Consider the following 22412-nt stretch of genomic DNA (forward strand, 5'->3'; position numbering starts at 1 on the left):
GAACTGTCTGTCTCCTTGCTGACCATGTTGTCAGTCTGTGATGTCTGACTGGCCCTTTTGCTAGATTCACTTGGCTGGTCTGTCTGATCCAAGTCAGGTGTGGAGATTTCAGGAGTCGCTTCCCAACTTCTCCCTGCATCTTCTCGTTGAAATGGCAAGGCCTGCCCCAAGACTGGCGCAGAGGGTGGGCGTAGTCTGTCTGTCAGTCTCAGCTCATTGCTGGGACAAACTCAAGAGCGCTGAACCCACTGGATACCAGAGTCACAGGGTCAACAGAGCTGACCCCCACACACCAAGCAGGGTCTTTGCATGCAGCCTGCATCTGGAAGGGGCACTGTCCTGCTTTTATGCACACCGAGAGTGTGAAAGCAGGGAAGCTAGGCAGCAGTGACCAATGTTCGCTGTAAGCCGAGCTCTTGGATGGCTGCCTAGGAGAGACTAAAGTGCCACCAGCTGATTAGCAGAGTGCCCAGATCTGGCAGCAAGTGCTTATGGGTGGTGCACATTGCACCTGCCTCAGTGCTGATAAGTTTTATTCCACACACGGATGGAAGAAATTGATGGCCCCCTGGCTGCGAGCAGAGCACTGCTGCTGAGGAGCAAGGACCGGCAGCATGGTGGGCAGGGGCCAGGGAGCAGCACCTGGGCTTAATGAACCCTGGGTAATGAAGCACTGGGCGAGCAGACGAGCTGGCAGGCAGTCAGTGGGCAACGTGGAGGTTGGCCGGCCCCCTCCTGTGCAGTGCCTGCAGAGTCCTGGCAGCTGGAGGAGAGCCACAATACTAAGCAGGGCTTGTAAGGGTGGCGCGACCGTGAGCCACCCCTGTAGCTAAAGTGCGGGGGGGGGGGTTGGTGCCAGGTCTTCCTAGCACCCACCCTCTCACTGCCCAGGGCACTGTCTCCATAGGTCGGGGTCGTGGGCAGGACAGGGTCTGGGAAATCCTCACTCACCAACTGCCTCTTTCGGATCCTGGAGGCTGCAGGAGGGACGATTGTGATTGATGGGGTGGACATCTCCACCATCGGCCTCCACGACCTCCGTCGGAGCCTCACGATCATCCCCCAGGTGAGCACAGCCTGGGCAAGCCCCAGGCCCAGCTGGCAGCCACTGGACAGGGGTTTCTCCATGGGGCGCACGTGTGGCTGGGGCACCGTGCCTCGCCGTAGCCACCCCGGCGCGCCAGTGTCAGGGCCATGCCCTGGGAGTCTCTTTTTATTAACCCCTTGTGGTAGCCAAGGCCTAATGGGGTCACTATGAGCTGGAGGGGCCCCAGCCAGCACACGCACCCCACTGGTGGACAGTGTGGAGCTGAAAGCAGCTGTAGCTAGACAGGCCCAGCTTAGCAGCAAGGGCTCAGCTGCCCCCTTTCCCTCCTGGGGTTCTGTGGGCAGGGCTGTGGATGGGGGAGGAGGGGGCAGCTGCGTTGGGGTCCCAGTGGTTGAAAATGGCCGGGGCTCCAGGCTGCCTCTGTCACTACTGCAGCAACTGCGGGCGCTCCAAGCCCTTTAAATTGCCGCCTGGCCCTGCGCAGGCAGTCCAGGCGGTGCCGAGGGCTGATGAGGTGGGGGAAGGCTAACCCCTCGCCCTGCCACTTCCGCCTGAATGAAGCTCCCACCCCTCGCAGGCCCCGCGCCCACGCACATTGCCCAGGGTCCAGTAAAGGTGGGCGCCAGCCCTGACTCTGGGAAATAGTATCAGACATGGTTCAGCCCCAGGCTCAGCCTGCTCGCCTCCAATTCTAGGGTACCCAGCCAGTACTCTGCACCTACCCTGTTGAGACCCACCTGCTGGTGCCGTCCCTTCCTGCCCTCTGCTTGTGGCTGTGGCTGCTGCAGCATGGCCAAGCACGTGGAGACAGCGGCGAACCCTGCCCTGCAGACAGTGTGCATGTTACCCAGCTGCTGGACATAGTGGGCAGCCAGTTTGCATGGCTGGGCATGTAGCACAGAGCTAGCTCTGGCCAACAGCGTAGACGCAGCTGTGCTGGTGTCTCCCTTGCGTGTAACTGTAACTGGCTTACATGCACCTCCTGGCTCTGGAGCTGGCAGGACCTTGAACGTGGCTCGATCAGAGCCTCCCGTGCTGTCCTTGCAGGATCCGGTGTTGTTCTCTGGGACTTTACGGATGAATATGGACCCCTTTGAGCAGTACTCGGATGAGGAGATCTGGAAGGCCCTGGAGCTAGCCCACCTGAAGACGTATGTGCTGGCCCTACCCGAAGGACTGTCCTACCAAGTGAGCGAAGCAGGCGAGAACTTGAGGTAGGTGGGCTAATCCTCCCAGCATGCCCAGCTCCAGAGAAACATCCCTCCTGAGCATGCCTCTGCTGCCCCAGAGCCCAGCGCAGACACCAGAAATCCCTGTAGGAATGCCTGACCCTCCCTAAGGCTTTTGGGAAAGGTTCTAGGTGGGGGAGGGAGGGAGCAAGGCGTAGGTGGAGGAGGGATGGGGGTGGCAAGGCATGTGCAGAGGGGAATGTGGACGTAACCTAGTCCTCATGGTGGGAGAGGCAAAATATGATCATGGGTTAAAGAATGGCTAGGAAACAAAGCAGGCTTAAATGGCCATTTTTCAGTATGGCTAAAAGTCGCCAGCAGGTCTCAAGTGTTCAGCGGTGTACAATACATTTGTTAGTGGCCCAGAAAGAGGATGAGTGGGGAGGCAGTGATTCTTCAGACAAGCTATACAGTAGGCCCCTGAGTTACGCAAGAGTTGTGCTCCTGGGCAACCTCGCATAACTCAAATTTTGCATGTCAGGTGGAGTTTCCCAGAGCCTGCCAGTGGAGGGAAGCCAGGCTGCCACCTGGGTCCCCGAGCCCCACCACTCCTGGGGACCGGGAAACTGCTCCTGTCAGCCCCGCCATGGGGGGGAAGCTGGGAAGACACTGCAGTGGTGCAGCTGTCTGCCTGCCCAGCTCCCCGCCACCCAAGTGGGTGAAGCTGGGAGAAGTCACAGCGGTGCAGGTGGCTGTCCACCAGGCTTCTCCCAGCTGGTGGAGGTGGGCGGGCGGTCAGACAGCCATGACAGCGTGGTTTCTCCCCAGCTCCACCCCGGCTCCTGGGAACCCCAGAATTTCGACTCACGTTAACACAAGTCAAGCACAAGTCAAAATCGTGTATTTTGGGAGTTTACTGTACAAGGAAATCAAATTCAGAGATGCCTGGGAGAAACTTCAGAGGGCCCTGATTAAGCCAGGGAATAAATGGGCAACACAATAGCAGATGAACTTCACTGTTCACCATGATTAAAATTCAAAATGATCTTGACCAACTAGAGACATGAGCTGAATTAAATAAGATGAATTCAATAAGGACAAATGCAAAGTACACCACTTCAGGAAGACTAAGCAAATGCATAAATACAAAAGGGGACATGACAGCCTAGGAAGGCGAACTGCAGAAAAGGCTCTGGTGGGTCACAGTTAACCATAAACTCAATATACGTTAACAGTGTGATATAGTGCAAAAAAAGCAAACCCCATTCTGGGATGTTTCAGTAGGTTTGGTGTGAGCAAGACATGCAAAGTAATCTGTCTGTGCTGATAAGGCCTTAACTGGCATATCGTGGCCAGGTCTTGCACCATATGTCAGTGACGAACAGCTAAAGGAAAGCAACTAAGCTTAATAAAGGGCTAGAAACCATGACCAATAAAGAAAGATTGAAAAAAAATATGGATGTGGTTAATCTGGAAAAGAGAAGACTGGAAAGAGACATGAGAACAGCCTTCAAATATAAAAAAGAAATTATGAAGTGGAGGGTGATCAATTGCTCGCTTTTGCCACGGACAGGCCAGGACAAGAAGCAGTAGGTTTCAAGTGCAGCAAGGAAGAGTTAATTTGAATAGTCGGAAAAGTTGCCTGACCATAAGGCTAGTTAAGCCTGGGACAAATGACTTAGGGCCAGCATGGACTTGCTAGCCTTGGAGACATTTTAGAAAAGACCCGATTAAACACCTCCCAGGAATGGTCCAGGTCAGTAAGTCTCCCAGGGGACTGGGGACTAAGTCACAAGGGGTCTGGGAAAGGCCTATTCTGAAAAACTTGCCTGGTGAGACAGCTGCTGTGTGTACAGACAAGTGCTACACACCTCCAGTTGAATTATTTAAGGTTTTTGCAAATGTGACAAGGGTGAGCCCCACTGCAGGTAGCTAATCGGTAGGCAGGGTGGGACAGAGCATGGGTTTGGCCTAGTCCTCCACTGCCTTAGGGATGGCCTACTAGGCACAGCCCATGGGGATGTGGGGAGAGAGGTGGTGGATGGGGTGGCTGCCAGCATCTGCAACACTGCATATTGCAGCATGCAGCTGCCTAGGGCACTGCAAAGTTTGGGGCAAGTTGGTGTGCTAAGTTTTGTGGTACCCTATGTTATGGCGCATTTTGCACAGTGGGAGGGGAGGGCAGAGGCGCCCACAGCTGCTGACTGCCACGGTCTTCCCCCTTTGTTGAAGCAGCTGGTGTTACCATTGTCAGTGATGGATGCTGGGCTTGTGTCTGAGCCTGGCTGCCACATGCCTTGTGCCCTATCCTCCCCCAGTGAGTGGTGGCTGGTGGGGCAGGCGTAGACAGGTGCAAGCCTGCTGCTGGGCTGCTTTAGGGCTCTTGCATTTGCTCAGCAGAGGTGGGGCGGGGTATGGGCTGCCCTGCATCAATGCCAATAATGCTAGTGTATTTGCTTCCCACCCCAGTGGTGGGCAGAAGCAGCTGTTGTGCCTGGCCCGAGCCCTGCTCCGCAAAGTCAAGATCCTCATCCTGGATGAGGTGACTGCAGCTGTGGACCTGGAAACGGACACTTTAATCCAGACAACAATCCGGCAACAATTTGCCAACTGCACTGTCCTCACCATCGCTCACCGCCTGCACACCATCATGGACAGCGACAGGTGTGTGGGTAACCAGCCCTGAGCCAAGCAACGCACCCCTGGCCAGCCCAAGAGCTGCACTCTACCCAGCAGCCTGGCCAGGCCAGAGTGGGGCCTGTGCACAGGCAGCAAGGGGGTGGGGCGGGGGGGACACGTGCACTATATAGCGCATCATGGCTAGTCTGGGATGGCAGTGAACATGCCCTCCTTGCACTGCTAGTGTGTGTGTGTGTGTGTGTGTGTGTGTGTGTGTGAGAGAGAGAGAGAGAATACAGGCAGGCGCCCTGCAAGCTGAGCAGCTGGCCAGGAGACCTTCAGGTGCTCCCCAGCTAATCAGTAGCATGCCCACAGCTGGCAGCCTGTTTCCAGTGGTGGTGCACAGCCTTTCTTGCCTTGGTGCACTTTATTGCACCCACAGATGGAAAAAGGTCAGAGGGAACGCTGCTGGGTGAGGGCGACAATGCTGCAGTTACTGTCAGCATCAGCTGGGGCGGTGGGCTGGACACACCAATGCGCACAGCAGCGGGTGGCAGGCAGGCGTGGGCTAGGCATACCATTACAGCTAGCTCTTGTACTTGTTTGACGTACACCCTGTTGCACATCGCAATGTGGGCGAGGGAAGCAGACGATGTACCGAAATGGCTAGCCCCAAGGGCACATGAATCCCGTAGCTCCGCCATCCTGGACCAGCCTTTACCTCCCGCCCAGCACCCAGCAGTTGCTGTACAGTCCAGTCTGCACAGCAGTGGAGGGGGTTCAGGGTTGCAGGCAGGGTCTATACCTATCCTCATGGCTCACCAGGATACGGCTGGTGCTGTACACACCATGCCCAGCATCACAGTGGGGAATGTGGCCAGACTCCCTCTGGTAGGTGCAAGGGATTCAGCACGCATAAACAAGTGAGGGAGGACGGCGTAAAAGGTGCCATGCCCCCCCCCGAGTTGTGGATGGGGCCCTGTGGAGCAGTACATGGATGTATGGACAGGCCCTAGCCCAGGCAGCTGAGGCACAACGCTGCGCAGTGCCAAGCTTTGTCCCAGTCACCACAACTGTTGGACCAGAGAGAGAGAGAGAGAGGCCTTTACCCATCTTGTCTTCCAGGTAGTAGCAGGTTATTTATCTCGTCTTAGCCAGTGGCAGGCAGGCCCAGACTTACCATCCGGTGCATGGAGGGGAAGGGACTGCAAGAGCAGCTGGGGGTGGGAGACGGTGCCTGACAGCAGTGCTAGGCCTGTGGCACTCACCAGTCACTTGTTTCTTGCAGGGTGATGGTGCTGCAGGCAGGCTGCATCATGGAGTATGACAGCCCTGAGCGGCTGCTCCAGCAGCAAGGCCTTTTCTATGTTATGGCGAACAACGCTGGTATTGTACGTGCCCAAACCACGGTGCTGTAGGAGCTGAAGCAGTGCACCCCCACCCCCCCGGAGCTGGCAGGGAGCTCCTGTTTTCCAGGGTCAGAAGCCAGACCTGTCCAGGCCTTCACTCCTCTGCAACAGGGACTAAAGGACAGTGCAGCAGCTGGGTTCTGGGCCTCTGGGGCTTGGGTCAGTCAAAGCTAGACCTTACTTCAGCTTGGCTGCACGACAGGGATTAGTTTTACAATCACTTCAGGTTTTGGTCCATATTTTTGAGGCCCTCAGTGGCACGGGCCCAGTGTAGCTCAAAGATTAACTAATGCTCCAGTGTGAAGATCGGGCTTGACAGCACAGCTCCTTTAGCAGAGTGGTCTGACTGCACAGGCAAAGCTAGGCAGGAGACAGCTGCCTATAGGCTCCTGTCTTCCATTGCCAGGGCCAGGTGCACTGTGCTGAGCAGCCTTCCCCAGCAGAAACAGCATGTCAGGGTGGTGTAATGCCCTGGGAGAGGCCAAGAGATGAGCGAACCCCATGTAACGTGTCAGACCACGGCTTTAATGCAGGCAGCTCACTGGTGAGAGCAATACAGAATCAGCACAGAACACCATTTCGTGCCAGTGATGTCTGGCTGCACAGGCAAAGCCCGATTCTGCCCCACAAAGGGTTACAGCAGTTTTGGACTGTTCCCACCCCCCCACTGTGAGACTCGGAGTCAAGTGCCCACCCAAATAACTTGATGGTTCCCAGGCTGCTGCTGGCGCTCATTCTCCAGGCAGGAGTCCACAGAGGCTCCATTAAGTGTGGAGTTGCAATGGTCTCTATAAAGGCTTTTTAAACACTTCCCTTGTTGCTCATTGTAGTGTATGTGGGGGGTGGGGGTTGCTAAGGGATCCTGCTGAAGTCTGGGCCTAGAGCAGAAGCAGAGGAAAGGGGGGACAGAGGCACAGTTTGCCTAAGCACAGGTCTGCTGCTCTGAGGGCTCCATCATGAGTTGCAAGCTGATGCAGAAACATGGCTCTAGCTTGGAGCAGCTACCATGGCTGTCCTGTCACCCTTGCTGGGCACACGGCTCTGGTGTGGAGCAGCTACCATGGCTGTCCTGTCACCCTTGCTAGGCACATGGCTCTGGTGTGGAGCAGCTACCATGGCTGTCCTGTCACCCTTGCTAGGCACACGGCTCTGGTGTGGAGCAGCTACCATGGCGGTCCTTTCACCCTTGCTAGGCACACAGCTCTGGTGTGGAGCAGCTACCATGGCTGTCCTGTCACCCTTGCTAGGCACATGGCTCTGGTGTGGAGCAGCTACCATGGTGGTCCTTTCACAGCCACGATGCACACAGCTCTGGTGTGGAGCAGCTACCATAGCGGTCCTTTCACAGCCACGATGCACACAGCTCTGGTGTGGAGCAGCTACCATGGTGGTCCTTTCACAGCCACGATGCACACAGCTCTGGTGTGGAGCAGCTACCATGGTGGTCCTTTCACCCTTGCTAGGCACACGGCTCTGGTGTGGAGCAGCTACCATGGCTGTCCTGTCACCCTTGCTAGGCACACGGCTCTGGTGTGGAGCAGCTACCATAGCGGTCCTTTCACCCTTGCTAGGCACATGGCTCTGGTGTGGAGCAGCTACCATGGTGGTCCTTTCACAGCCACGATGCACACAGCTCTGGTGTGGAGCAGCTACCATAGCGGTCCTTTCACCCTTGCTAGGCACACGGCTCTGGTGTGGAGCAGCTACCATGGCTGTCCTGTCACCCTTGCTAGGCACATGGCTCTGGTGTGGAACAGCTATCATGGTGGTCCTTGCACAGCCATGATGCACACAGCTCTGGTGTGGAGCAGCTATCATGGTTGTCCTCACACCTACTATACACAGGGACTGGATCATCTGGCCATGCAGGATTTGTCTGATTCCTACGATGTACATTACTGTAGTCCAACAGCTGCTGGGCACGGGCCCCACACTTCATGGTCTGTTGGTTTCTCAGCAAGCAGCGGAGTGGTGGCTGTGCCAGTTTGCACCACAGCCTGGACAGCAGGATCCATGTGCAGAAAGAGCAGCACAGGCCCAGTGTCACCAGGTGCGTGTCCTGACCACCAACGTGGAGCTTGATGCAAACCAGCCTGAGCAACACCAAGGGAGACACATCAGTTTGGGGACACACTTGATCCTGCACGCTTGCCAGAGGATCTGCCTGATAGTCACCAATCCCTCACAGCACGCAGGAAAGGGACAGGCACCCAAGTTCTGGGGGCGTTGACCAGTGTTCCCTGTAAGCTGAGTGCTTGGGCAGTCACCCAACAAAGTGTCCCCCACCTGATGATCAGAACCCCCAACAGCTGGCATCACGCCCCTACTGGTGGTGCACATCACACATGCCCTGGCGCACACAATAAAATTTATTCTGCCCATGGATAGAAAGAAAATTAAAAGAAGGCTGTCTAAAAGGAACACTGTTGCTGGGGCGGAAAAATGGCTCCATTGACATGGAGGTGATGCTGCTCCCTTCCCTGGCTCATCTGAACAGCAGGAGGCAGGGCTCTCTGGCTACTCCATGTCTTTGAAACGCACCCGTTATGTTGAAATATATTTCCAAAAGAACGGGTATGCTATTTCAGCATCCCTGTAATCCTTGTGGCAGGAGGACTAAGGGACGCCTCAAAATAGCACTTTATTTTGACATTTGGTGCTAAGTGCCAAAGTAGCCTATTTTGAACTACTCTCTTACTAAGCTACGCAATCTGTGAGTTTAGACTGACATGTAGACTAGCGGTTTTCAACCATGTGCCACAGCACTCTGGTGTGCTGTGAGAACTGTCCAAGTGTGCCATGAAATTTCATCAATTTCCCCTTTGCACAGACACTGTGAGAGGGAAAGGTGACCCCACAGGACCCCATTTGCACTGGGAGGCAGCTGAAATGCTACTTCTCGGCCCAAACAAGCTGGCAGGGAGCTTGCCCTCACTCCCTGCTGTGGCAAGGGGGAAGGACGGTAGGAGCCTGTTGGAACTGGGACACAGTTTAAATGCTGCTTCCTGGCTCCAATGGGCTGGTAGGGAAGGGAGCAGCTTTCAGTGATTATTTATTTGATCAATGGTGTTGAGCAGATTTTGGAATTGTGTCTGTGCTCGCCGTCTAACACTGTATTAGTGCATATGAGCCTTGCTTAGGGCATTGTTTGCATGACTGTGTTGCAAACCTCTAAAGTCAGACTGCAACCGTAGAAAATGTGCATAAATGTGACTTTCATGAGCAATCATTTAAGCTGGAAAAAGTGGGTGTGCCATGGAACTGTTCATCTCATTGAAGCGTGCCGTGTTACTGAAAAGGTTAGGAACCACTGGCACAGATGCAGCCTCCGTTGGGAGCTGCTGTCAGCTGGGCACCAGGGGAAGCAGTATCATGTAGCCCTCACAGCAGCACTGTGCGGCCACTCCTCAAAGGGGGGTCTGGGAAAGCACATGCCCACTGCAATGGAGCGTGTGAATTCCCAGCATGGGCAGGTCAGATGTGCCTTAGCGCATGAGCCAGCATCCTGCGTGCAGTGGTGTGTCTGCTGCCACACAGACTAATCACCTGAGCTCAGGCCCAGCAGATTTGGATGTGGGCAGCTAGTCTGAGCCCTAGCCCATGCTTCAGCTCTCTCTCTGTGTGCGCGTGCGTGCACGCGTGCGTGCGCGCGCGCTGGGAATTACAGTGCCCGCTGCCACAGGGACACACCCTAGGAGCCCAGCAGCTCCCCTCAGGAGGTAGGCAGTTCTGGGGAGTGGGTCTTCCCAGATGTAGAATCAAACTGCTCAAAACTGCTAACAGTGGGTCCTCTATGGGGAGCAGGAGAGGTAGAAGAAAGGGCAGACTCCCAGCCTGAGCAGACACCAGGCTCTGTATGTCAGCCCCACTTCCCCAGCTGCAGCCTGAGCAGACACCAGGCTCTGTATGTCAGCCCCACTTCCCCAGCTGCAGCCTGAGCAGACACCAGGCTCTGTATGTCAGCCCCACTTCCCCAGCTGCAGCCTGAGCAGACACCAGGCTCTGTATGTCAGCCCCACTTCCCCAGCTGCAGCCTGTGCCCCTGCCCAGCGAGGGTGCCAGCCCTTGATCTCAGTGCTGCTGCCCACTGGCGTAGCTGGAGCTCTCCTACTCTCCATGAGCCTGGTTGCTTTTAACAGTACTTGGCCAAAGACACAATCTGCGTTAAAGCAGAGACCCTGAAGGAAAAGAAAACATTGCGTGCAGGCAGGATGCAGCCTTTTGGTCTGAGTGCAGGGGCCACTTCCTCCTGGAATTTGGCTTTGCTCTGTATCTGCTCAGACAGGGCCAGCTCCTAGCAGCCAAATCTAAAGGGAAGCTACTTGTCCTGGAACAAACGCAACATTCATTGCTGCTGCACTGTAACCTCACTGCCCCTGCCAAGCCGCGTTCTCCATGCCTGGGTGGGGCAGGGCCCCTGCAGGGCCTCCCTGGCCAAGCGCCACTGGCAATACGACATGACTTTCCGTGGGTAAAGGGTTGGCTTTTCCCGTGGGAGAGAACAATGCAGGCTCCTCAGCAGAGCAGGAATCGCAGCAGACCCCTCCCCACCTCACCCCATGCCCCGCGTCTCTGACATCGTCCAGACAGGATTAAGGCACCAGGACCTGGTCTCTTCCCTGAGGACAGTAAAGTTTCACGTATATTCCGTCTTCCGGATGTAACTGGATGGTACGTAGCCCTGCTTCCCATGTACCTCAGCCAACCACCACTCTTGATTGCCTGTGAGATCTTCAAACTGTAGGATCCTGAGCCTCTGATTGGCTGATACACTCAGCTCATTTGGACTTCGGCCTTTAAAGGTGTATAAAGCATAATAGACCTGGAGGGGCAGGGAGAGAAAGCAGATCAGAGGTGGGCTGGGCCTGAGGAACAATGGGCCAGGATCAGCACCGTCATGCAGCCTTTGTGGAGTGTGAGCATTGCTCTGACGCACTCTGAGAGAGAAACTATAGCACAGCAAGGGGAAAGGAATATCTTGAAGAGCCATAAGGGCATAAGAACAGCCATACAGAGTCAGTCCAAAGGTCCAACCAACTAGCATCCTGTACTCTGACTGTGGCCAGGACCATGTGCCCCAAAGGGAAAGAAGCCCACCCCCAGCTTCTGGCAAACAGAGGCAAGGGACACCATCACTGCCCATTCTGGTTAACAGCCATACATGAACCTATCCTCCATGAAGTTACCTTGTTCTTTTTGAGCCCTGTACAGTTATTGCCTTCACAATGTCCTCTGGCAAGGAGCTGACTGCATGATACATGAAGAAATACTTCCTTTCACTTGTTTTAAACCTTTTGCTTATTCATCTGATGACTCCTAGTTCTTATGTTATGAAACGGAGTAAATAACACCTACTTATTTAATTTCTCCACACGAGTCATGATTTAAAATCTCTATCATGTCCTTAATTAGTCGTTTCTTTTCCAACCTGAAAAATTCCAGTGTTACTAATCTCATCTCATATAGAAGCAGTTTTATCACCCTAAGCATTTTTGTTGCCCTTTTCTGAACCTTTTACAATGCAAATTTATCTTTTTTTGACATGGGGTGACCACACCTGCATCCAGTATCCAAGATTGGGGTGTGCCATGGATTTATATAGTAGCAGTATGACCATAGAATCATAAAACAACAGAGCTGGAAGAGACCTAAAAAAGCCATCGAGTCCAGCCCCCTGCCCTAGGCAGGCCCAAACCCATCAGATCAGCCCCGCCAGGGCTTTGTCGAGGCGAGACACAAACACCTCCAGGGATGGACTCCACTACTCCCCTGGGTAGACCATTCCAATGCTTCACCACCCTCCTAGTGAACAAGTCTTTCCTAATGTTCAACCTGGACCTTCCCAGCCGCAACTTGAGACCATTGCTCCGTGTTCTGCCATCCGTGACCACTGTGAACAGCCTCTCTCCAGCCTCTTTGCAACCTCCGTTCAGTAAGTTGAAGGCTGTTATCAAGTCCCCCCTCAGTCTTCTCTTCTGCAGACTAAACAGTCCCAATTTCCTCAAACTTTCTTCATAAGTCATACGCTCCAGCCCCCTAGTTATTTTGGTCACCCTCCGCTGGACCCTCTCCAGTGTGTCCACATCCTTCCTACAGTTGGGGGCCCAGAACTGGACACAGTACTCCAGATGCGTCCTCACTAAAGCCAAATGAAGAATAATCACTTCTCTGGATCTACTGGCAATGCTCCTCTTGATGCAACCTAATATGCTATTAGCTTTCTTGGCTACAATGGCACACTGTTGACTCATGTCCAGCTTCTTGTCCACTACAACTGCCAGGTCCTTTTCTGCAAAACTACTACCGAGGCAGTTGGATCCCAGCCTGTAACAATGCTTGAGATTCTTCCAGCCCAAGTGCAGGACTCTGCACTTGCCCTTATTGAACCTCATCAGATTTCTTGCAGCCCACTCTTCCAATTTGTCTAAGTCACTCTGGACCCTGTCCCTACCCTCCAGCGTATCTACCTCTCCCCCTAGCTTAGTGTCATCTGCAAACTTGCTGAGGGTGCAATCCAACCCCTCCATCCAGGTCATTGATAAATATGTTGAACAGAACAGGACCCAGAACCGAACCTTGGGGCACTCCACTAGAAACCGACTGCCATCCTGATATTTTCTGTCTTATTATCAGTCCATATCCAAATGATTTCCAACATTCTGTTTGCTTTTTTGAGTGCCACTGCACACTGAGTGGATGTTTTCAGAAAACTATCCACGATGATTTGACGATCTCTTTCTAGAGTGGTAACAGTTAAGTTAGGCCTCATCTTTTTATGTGTAGTTGGAATTATGTTTGCCAATGTGCTTTACTTTGTATTTATCAAAACTGAATTTCACCTGCTATTTTGTTGCCCAGTCATCCAGTTTTGTGAGATCCCCTTGTAGCTCTTCACAGTCTGTTTGGACTTAACTATCTGGAGAAGTTTTGCATGATCTGCAAATTTTGCCACTTCACCGTTTGCTCCTTTTTCCAGATCATTTATGAATATCTTGAACAGCACCGGCCCTGTACAGACCCCTGGGTGACACCACTATTTATCGCTCATCATTCTGAAAAATGATCATTTATTCCTACCCTTTGTTTCCTGCCTTTTAGCCAGTTACTGATCCTTGAGAGGACCCCCCCTCTTCCCCAAGAGCGCCCTTGGATAAGACCTTTGGAGGGTGAACTTATCAGAGGCTTTCTGACAATCTAAGTACACCGGATCCCCCTTCTCCACATGCTGGTTGGCCTCCTCAAGAAATACTAAGTTATCACTCACACAGCTCCACTCTACTGCCCTGGTCACTAGCCTGGCTGATTTTCTACATGAAAATATGGACAAGGGCTTATGGTGAAGGGTAGGTACTTCCCTGCTGCCCCACGTCGGAGAGAACACTACACCCATTTGCCCACTCAGCCTGGGGAGTTTGCACATCCCTCACAAGAGACAGGAGTGAGGCCTCTACTCTAGTCTCCCAGGGACAGAGGGCAGCTCAAGCTCTGTTTCACAGGCCAGCACACCTTGATCCCCCGCAGAAGGGAGGGTTCAGCCTCTGCACAGTGAAGGGGGTGACTTCCAGCCCCTCTGCCATGGAGGAAGGACAGCAGCAGGGCTTACCTGGTTGCCCTCGGACTCACTGCTCTCCAGCCCAGAGTCTCTGTCCTCCACTGAAAGTGCTGGCCTGAGGTCTGCTTTGGGAGGGTGTGCATCGTGGGCCCTGGAGCTGCTGCTTGGCTCAGGACGGTTGTAGCACTGGTGAGCTGGTGTCATGCTGAGGGGCTGGTTGGATTCCAGAAGACCTGTTCTATCAGAGGAGCTAGCATCTGTCTCAGAGGGGGACCTCAGGGAGTGATACGGATCCCCTTGAGAGACACAGTCCTGCAGAGGTTTCTGGGCGAAGGTCACAGTTGTGCCACTGGGGCTGAAGGTCAGGGTGGTGTTGTTGTGGGGCAAGGAGCTACCATGATCAGACTCGTTGGAGGAGTGGCTGCCCACTGAGACATCTGAGTGGCTGCGGCGTGGGTTATAGGGCTTCAGGAAGGAGCTGTACGCAAAGCCTTTGGTCACTGCAGAGAAAGGAGAGGGTTGGGGTCAGAGAAGAAGAGATTCCCATGGAGGGGAGAAAGGCTCAAGGAGAGAGGGTTGGAGACCACTGGAGACACGCCAGAGAGGCCACCTCCCCCAGAGGTCACTGTCTGTTGTTTCTGGGTCCTGGACGGTGGCAGTCAGGGAACAGCCTGGATTGCTAGAGGCACAGAGCCACCTACCTCCATTGTCAATGAGCCAGCGGTTCTGGCTGCCCATGGGGTCCTTCTTCTTGAGCACACCAACGAGGTCCCCCTCCAGCAGAGAGACATCCAGGTCCTGGGCTGCATTGAAATTGCGCTCTGCCTGGAAGAGCTTCTCCGGCGGGTACCGGGCTAGGAGGGCAGCTCGGAGTTCATCTGACTGCAGCACATAGCTGGGCTGCAAGGGAACATGACATCCATGAGCAGGCCTCTTAGGATTCCCCAGACCAAGCCCCTGAAACAAGGCAGGGGGACTCACTGGGCCCAGGAGCGGCGGCGGCCGCCTGGCCGACTGGCGCTCCATGCTCCTCCTCTCCAGGGGTCTCTTGGCAGCCCCTTGGGATTCCGGAAAGAAGGTGAAGGCCTGGAGCTGCTGGAGAACCCGGCTGTGCTCCTCTTGGAAGATGGCGATAAGATTCCCCTCCCTGTCGGTCACTTGCAGCAGCTGGAAAAGAAGCAGAGGCAGGAAGCTACCTTCAGCAGAGCTCTGCTAACCAGAGACCCAGCAGCCAAAGGGAAGCTCAGTGGAAGAAAAGCCAGATGCTGTGTTCAGGGCGAGGGTGAGCCAGCCCTGGAATTCCCTTCTCACTCTGAGGGAGACCCTCAGGCAGGGCAGGACAAGTCTACCCTGTCACTCCCCTGCAGTCCCTGCTCTGGGGGTAGACAGTTCCTGCCACTGCCGGTATCAGCCACTTGGAGCAGAGGGAGCCCACAAGCGCAGTCTTGGGGGATGGTCAGAGTCTGATGCTATGGGAGCAGCTCCGCATGCAAGGGGACAAGCATCAGGAAGCAGAATCTCCCCTGGCAGAGGAGAAACAAATGCCACAGAGGCAACGCGTCTGCAGTGAGGCAGGTGCACCCTGAACGCTCTCCCTTGCCCTCGCTGATGAGCTGAGCCTGGCTGGGTTCTGGGAACTTACCGACAGCAGAGGCCTTAGCTGGCCCAGGACCTGGTGCACAAAGTCGCAGTGGGCCCGAGCATAGCCCTGCAGGCAGCTGGCAAAGAGCTCCTTGGCACAGCGCTGGAATTTGGGCAGCTCGTCCAACAGCTGGGCATTCAACGCCTCATAGTTGTTGCGAGCTGCTTGGAGCTCCTCAAGTGTCCGTTTGTCCTTCAGTTTCTCTGCCCGTTCCGTGCAGTTGTGGAAGTCCAGGAGCTTGTCGAAGCGTTTCTGCACCAGCTTGTGCGGCCCCGAAAACATGCTCAACAGCTGGTTGAGAGGGGAGATCACCACCTGCTCCGTCCTATCTTTCTGGAAGAGAGTGAAATGAGGCAGGTGATGAGGCATCCCCCTCCTTGCTGACTGAGCCTCTCAGCCAGGACACCTGGTTCTTTAACCAGGTAGCTGAATATGTCCCATGAAGGGGGTCTTAGCTGTCCTCATTTGGCAAGCAGAGTCCTCTCATGGACACTAAATGTGGACCGAAATTCCACGGACATCACCCTTCACTCAGCTTCACCAGATCACTCCCAGTGCCCCTCAGCCCCATGTCTTACTAAGCCCTCTTGCCTGGGCTCCCGACAACCACTGGATCACCAGGGGTCTTTTCCTCTTTGTCACTGCACCCAGAGTGACCTGGCAAGCTACAGGAGTGCAGCCAAAGTGGCAGGTTTGTGCGTAGGGATGAGCCCCACAAGGTAAATCTGCATATTCTGCTGGAGGCCCCAGTCTCGGGACCCTTCTGTCAGCAGCATCCAGTCCTGCACCGGTGGAGGTTTGTTATGCAATGCAAGGCTACCTCTGCACTCTCTCCCCTCTGTCCCAGCATCCTTCCTACATCTCCTCCCAGTGCTCCTCCCGCGAGCCTGTGTTCCCCCTGCCGCCTGGCCCAGCCCCTCTCCCCTTCTGCCCGGCACCTCACCCCACAGCCCCTCTCCACTTTCTCCCGGCGCCTCACCCCACAGCCCCTCTCCCCTTTCTCCCGGCGCCTCAACCCACAGCCCCTCTCCCCTTTCTCCCGGCGCCTCAACCCACAGCCCCTCTCCACTTTCTCCCGGGACCTCAACCCACAGCCCCTCTCCACTTTCTCCTGGTGCCTCACCCCACAGCCCCTCTCCCCTTTCTCCCGGCACCTCACCCCACAGCCCCTCTCCCCTTTCTCCCGGCACCTCACCCCACAGCCCCTCTCCCCTTTCTCCCGGCGCCTCACCCCACAGCCCCTCTCCCCTTTCTCCTGGCACCTCAACCCACAGCCCCTCTCCACTTTCTCCCGGGACCTCAACCCACAGCCCCTCTCCCCTTCTGCCCAGCACCTCACCCCACAGCCCCTCTCCCCTTTCTCCCAGCACCTCACCCCACAGCCCCTCTCCACTTTCTCCCGGGACCTCAACCCACAGCCCCTCTCCACTTTCTCCTGGTGCCTCACCCCACAGCCCCTCTCCCCTGCCACCCAGCGCCTCACCCCACAGCTCCTCTCCACTTCAGCCCCGTGCTGCGCCCAGCCCCTCTCCCCTTCCGCCTGGCGACGCACCCCACAGCCCCACTCCCCTTCCGGCTGGTGACACACCCCACAGCCCCTCTCCCTTTCTGCCTGGCACCTCACCCCACAGCCCCTCTCCCCTTCCGCCCAGCACCTCGCCCCACAGCTCCTCTCCCCCTGCCACCCGCGCCTCGCCCCACAGCCCCTCTCCCCCGCCACCTGGCGCCTCGCCCCACAGCTCCTCTCCCCTTTCTCCCAGCACCTCGCCCCACAGCTCCTCTCCCCCTGCCACCCGGCGCCTCGCCCCACAGCCCCTCTCCCCCTGCCACCCGGCGCCTCGCCCCACAGCCCCTCTCCCCCTGCCACCTGGCGCCTCGCCCCACAGCCCCTCTCCCCTTTCTCCCGGCGCCTCGCCCCACAGCCCCTCTCCCCTTCCGCCCGGCACCTCGCCCCACAGCTCCTCTCCCCCTGCCACCCGGCGCCTCGCCCCACAGCTCCTCTCCCCTTTCTCCCGGCGCCTCACCCCACAGCTCCTCTCCCCTTTCTCCCAGCACCTCACCCCACAGCTCCTCTCCCCCTGCCACCCAGCACCTCACCCCACAGCCCCTCTCCCCCTGCCACCCGGCGCCTCGCCCCACAGCCCCTCTCCCCTTCCGCCCAGCGCCTCGCCCAGCCCCTGTCCCACTGGGCCGTTTTGCCCTCGCCATATGCCCCCCGGCCCTAGCCTCTCTCCATGAGCTGCTCGAGTGCCTCCCCCTAAATTACTGTCCATCAGCTCCTCTGTGTCTCAGGTGGGAGGTTCCATCCCAGTCTCTTCCAGCTCGCAGAGGAAACCAGTATCTGAACCGCCCCGCCTGCATCTCCCCCCAACCCCCCTCCTGCCACGTGTACCATCTCGCTTGTCACAGGACCCGGCACCTCATCCTAAAACACCGCATTCCACATCCCCTCTTAGGGCAGCTCCTCCCGAGCAGCTCAGCTTCTCCTCCTCCTCCGCTGTCCCATGTCAGTCTAGCTTATCCCCATCTTCCTCACTTGTCAATCCCACGTCACCTCCGTCCCAGTCACTCCCTTGCATCACTATACTAAATACCCCAGGCCCACTGTGCTCATGCCAAAACCACCTCCGAGCCATCACCGCGGTACCTCGTGTTCAGCCCTCCCTCTTCCTCATCCCCCCATCTTTGGTCTTGCCTAAATCCTCCCCCGGCCAAACGCCCCTCACACACTACACTGGACCCCCACCATTGCTTCTCTGTCCCTCACCTGCAGTGGTCCCCCACTTATTCATTCATTCTGTGATCAGCCCCACACTCCTAGCACTCCTGCCTCAGTTTCTTCCTTGATATACCAAGGTAAATGATGTTTTCCTCCTTGAGTTTGAATGATCCAAAGCACTACATCAGAGCCAGTGAGTATCATCCTTACTACAGTCACAGTAGTGTCTAAATCACACACTTACAGCTTCTTCAATAACTACGAGGTCCTACAACCATTTGTCTTTCAGTTCAAACCACTGGGAATTCCCTGACAAAAACGTTGCTAACTCAGAGTGAAGGTTGCCAGGTGGCACACTGTGCCCATCCGGACTGCTGGAGATGAGGCAGTTACTGGCTACGTGCAGTAACAACAGGTCTTTGAGATGTGTGTCCCTCTGAGGTTGTACTGGCTGTGTACGTGAACCCCGCACTGTTGAGCAGGGATCTCTGGTAGCAACGTTCATTTGGCCAACATATTCCCTCCCTTCCTTGCACTCTGCCTCGAGGCTCACTAGCTTTGTGTGGTCAGGCCACCTGAGTCCCTTCTCTGTTGCAGAGGCCGTCTGAGGATCCCTGAAGTAGTGGGGAGGAGAGTGGGCGTGAAGCACCAAAAGCAGCACACATCTCAAAGAACCACAGTTACTGCAAAAGGTGAGTAACTGCCTCTTCTTCTCTGAGTAGCAGCTCTGTGGTGCTCCCACCCTGCGTGACTCCTGAGCAGTACCCTGGAGATGAGGCTGAAGCTTTGGAGCTGAGTCTGCTATGCAAGATAACACAGTGGAGCTAAAGCTAGCACTGGAAGCAGAATCCACAGTAATGCCACAATGTTCTGCAGAAGTATGCGCTGATGCACAGGCAGCTGCTTGGCAGATTCCCGACACAGGGACACTCCTGGGGAAGGCAACAGAGAGAAACTGACTTCCTGGAGCACGTGGGGATCCCACACAGAGGTACTGCATTGCCCACCTGATGGAGCGATACAGGTCGAGACTCCTTTGATGAGCCTGTGGGCAGACACTGTTGCTCCTTTAGATCTGAACTTGGGAGACTTTTCTAAATGCCTTCAAGCCCCTTCAAGTAGAAGGCCAGGGCTCTGCTAACACCTAGCGTGTGAAGCAGCTCAAAACGGCACAGTCTGAACCACTCAGCTGGCATGACGCAGAGCGTAAATGCGTAGAAATATTTGTTGTCAGGCCAAGCATGTAAACCTGAACGTGTGACAGAGCCACGTTATGGGCCCACGCTTATCCCAAGGGATCTGCACGCAGGCACCGCGGCTCAGCGCACAGGAGGCAGGGCCGGGGGGGGGCTCACGCACAAAGCTGGAGAAGAGCTGGTCACTGATGAGTTGATGCACTTTCTGGAACTGCTCCAGATCCCCACTACCTTGCTTCACGCACAGGTCCCACATGCTCACAGCTGCCACCACCTTCACACAGGCCGACTCCTGCAACCAGGGACACACACAGCAGTCAGTGCAACAACCACCTGCTGCTGAGGGCTGTGCAGAGCCCTTCCCACACAGCCAGACTCAGAACAGGCCCTTCCCCAGTCTTCCCAGAGCACAACCCCTCCTCTAGGAGAAAGGAACCACTACTCCCCGCCAGGCTAACTACAAGGGCAGCCCCAGCTGAGCATGGACTCACCCGGACATGCTGCAGGTAAAGGGAGAGGTCTCGGATGAAGGATTTGATCAGTCGTTCCTCCATCCGGAAATTCTTCTCTGTCTCCTCAAAGGCCTCGTCCTTCATCTGTGACAGAGAGTGGCTCAAAGAGATTAGGGGGCACCAGCACCTCAGCCAGAACCTCCTTGGCCCTGGTTCACAGGCCCTGACTCTCGTAGGGGGCTTCAATCACCCTGACATCTGCTGGGAGATCAGTACCGTAGTACCCAGGCTATCCAGGAAATTTGTGGAGAATGATGAAGACAGCTTCCTGGTGTAAGTGCTGAAGGAACCGATCAAGGACCATGCTCAGCTTGGTCTCCTAAGGTCAGAGCTTGACCTGCTGCTCACAAGTGGGGAGAAATTGGTAAGGGAAGTAGATGTGAGTAGCAACCTGGGCAGCAATGATCTTGAGATGGTCAAGTTCATGATCCTGACCAAAGGAATAAAGGAGAGCAGCAAAATTCAGACCCTGGATGTCAGAAAAACTCCCTCAGGGAACCGATAAATAGGGTCCCCTGGGATGCTAACATGAGGGGGAAAGGAGTCCAGAAACTTGGCTGTATTTTAAAGAAAACTTACAAAAGGCACAGGAAGGCACCATCCTGATGTTCAGTTTGTAGTAAGTACAGGTCCAGTATGAGGCCTTAGGCCTGAACCAAAGTAATGGTCAAGACTTTGCTAACAGAAAGCAAAGTGCAGCTGTGAGCTAAAGGAATGCATTGCTCACAGAAGTTGGCAAGAAGAGGGTTGCTGGTGCATAAACATATCTACCTAGCATACTGAAGTAGGTACATGGTACCAGAACTCCCTACCCCAGAACATTGCACAGATAAGAAAGAATAGGCCAATCCATCCCAATGACAGAGACAAAAGGGTAGTATGGCAGGTACATGGTACCAGAACTCCCTACCCTGGAACATCCCACAGATAAGAAAGAATAGGCCAATCCATCCCTATGACAGAGGCAAAAGGGTAGTATGGCAGGTACATGGTACCAGAACTCCCTACCCTGGGACATCCCACAGATAAGAAAGAACAGGCCGACCCATCCCAATGACAGGGGCAAAAGGGTAATATGATGAATAGAGTTGTTTTGTTCAAACCAACATGTACAAAGGGGGAGGCGGCACCTAACTATGTAGAAGGGTTATACCTCAATACGTCAGGAGTGATGTGTAAATTGTTTGTACCTGTGTAAATTGTTTGTATAAGAATGTACCCCTGGGGTGTGGTCTGGGTCCAGCCGAGGGGGCAGTGGAAAGTCCTGCCACTGACTGAGCTGAGTCCATTGACCGTGGGTGCATATTTGTAGTCTGCCCTGACTTAGACTAAGAAGTCTACAGGGAACTACTATCGTGTCCAATACAGCAATAAACCTGGCCGACGTGCCTTCGCACCTTACTAGACTCTGTGGTCATTGGGGGTTCTCTTCGGGTCTGCTGTATCAGCTATCTGCAGAGCTGGGGCAGCACACAGAGGCAACACACGCACGCAGCCGAGTGATACATTGGAGAGAGCAGAGCACCACGATGGTGGCAACTCTGACGACACATTTAAAAAAATAATATAACAGGGGACCAGCCTGGCTTAACAAAGAAACATGTGGTGAGCTTAAAACACAAAAAGGAAGCTTACAATAAGTGGAAACTTGGACAGATGACTGGAATTTCAGCTACCAAGTGATGTGAAAGGGAACAAGAAAGGTTTCTACAGGCTTGCTAGCAATAAGGTCAGGGAAGGTGTGGGGCCAGCACTGAATGAGGGAGATAACCTAGTGACTGATGATGTGGAAAAGCTGAAATATTCAATGCCTTTTTTTGCCACTGTCTTCACAGACACAGTTGACTTCCAGAGTGCTACACTAGGCAGCAGTATGGGAAGGAGGCGGGCAGCCCTCGGTGGAGAGAAAATAGGCTAAGAACAATTTAGAATAGTTGGACATACATAAATCCATGAGACTGGAAGAAATGCATCTGAGGGCGCTGAACAAGTTGACTGATGTGATTGCATAACCACTGGCCATTTTTTTTGAAAACTTGTGGAGATCAGGGGACGTCTTGGACAACTGGAAAAAGGCAATGTAGTGCCCATCTTTAAAAAAGGGAATAAGGAGAATCTGAGGAACTACAGACCGGTCAGTCTCACCTCAGTCCCCTGAAAAAATCATGTGTAAATGGACTATAATTTGGACAGAAAGCTGGCTAGATTGTCAGGCTCAACAGGTAGTGATCAATGGCTGTGTGTCTGGTTGGTGGCTAGTAGCAAGTGGGGTACCCCAAGATTTGGTTCCGGGGCCACTTTTGTTGAACAGCTTTATTAATGATCATAGAATGCTAGGACTGGCAGGGACCTTGAGAGGTCATTGTGTGCAGCCCCCTGCCCTCTCGGCAGGACCAAGTACTGTCTAGACCATCCCTGATGGACATTTATCTAACCTGTTCTTAAATATCTCCAGCGATGGAGATTCCACAACCTCCCTTGGCAATTTATTCCACTGTTTGACCACCGTGACAGTTAGGAACTTTTTCCTAATGTCCAACCTAAAC

At 54.7% G+C, this 22412-nt stretch overlaps 2 protein-coding genes across 8 annotated transcripts in view; one reads left to right on the forward strand and one right to left on the reverse strand.

The window, feature by feature from the left end:
• The window catches only part of ABCC2 (ATP binding cassette subfamily C member 2), a 97293-nt gene extending 90239 nt beyond the window's left edge, over positions 1-7054 (forward strand). For both annotated transcript variants that reach the window (XM_074999378.1, XM_074999379.1), the window contains 4 exons: positions 908-1066; positions 2096-2262; positions 4687-4881; positions 6125-7054. In XM_074999378.1, the coding sequence (XP_074855479.1) occupies positions 908-1066; positions 2096-2262; positions 4687-4881; positions 6125-6254 (651 nt within the window). In that variant the 3' untranslated portion in view covers positions 6255-7054. The remainder of the gene's footprint in view (positions 1-907; positions 1067-2095; positions 2263-4686; positions 4882-6124) is intronic.
• Positions 7055-7191: 137 nt separating this feature from the next.
• DNMBP (dynamin binding protein) overlaps positions 7192-22412 on the reverse strand; it is a 135235-nt gene continuing 120014 nt past the window's right edge. For 5 of the 6 annotated variants that reach the window (XM_074999383.1, XM_074999382.1, XM_074999380.1 and 2 more), the window contains 7 exons: positions 19846-19950; positions 19518-19646; positions 15440-15772; positions 14779-14964; positions 14499-14697; positions 13849-14297; positions 7192-11067 (listed from right to left, as the gene is read on the reverse strand). In XM_074999383.1, the coding sequence (XP_074855484.1) occupies positions 10882-11067; positions 13849-14297; positions 14499-14697; positions 14779-14964; positions 15440-15772; positions 19518-19646; positions 19846-19950 (1587 nt within the window). In that variant the 3' untranslated portion in view covers positions 7192-10881. The remainder of the gene's footprint in view (positions 11068-13848; positions 14298-14498; positions 14698-14778; positions 14965-15439; positions 15773-19517; positions 19647-19845; positions 19951-22412) is intronic. The other variant, XM_074999384.1, reaches the window with a different exon arrangement.

This window comes from Carettochelys insculpta, chromosome 7, assembly GCF_033958435.1.
Source record: "Carettochelys insculpta isolate YL-2023 chromosome 7, ASM3395843v1, whole genome shotgun sequence".
Taxonomy (NCBI): domain Eukaryota; kingdom Metazoa; phylum Chordata; order Testudines; family Carettochelyidae; genus Carettochelys; species Carettochelys insculpta.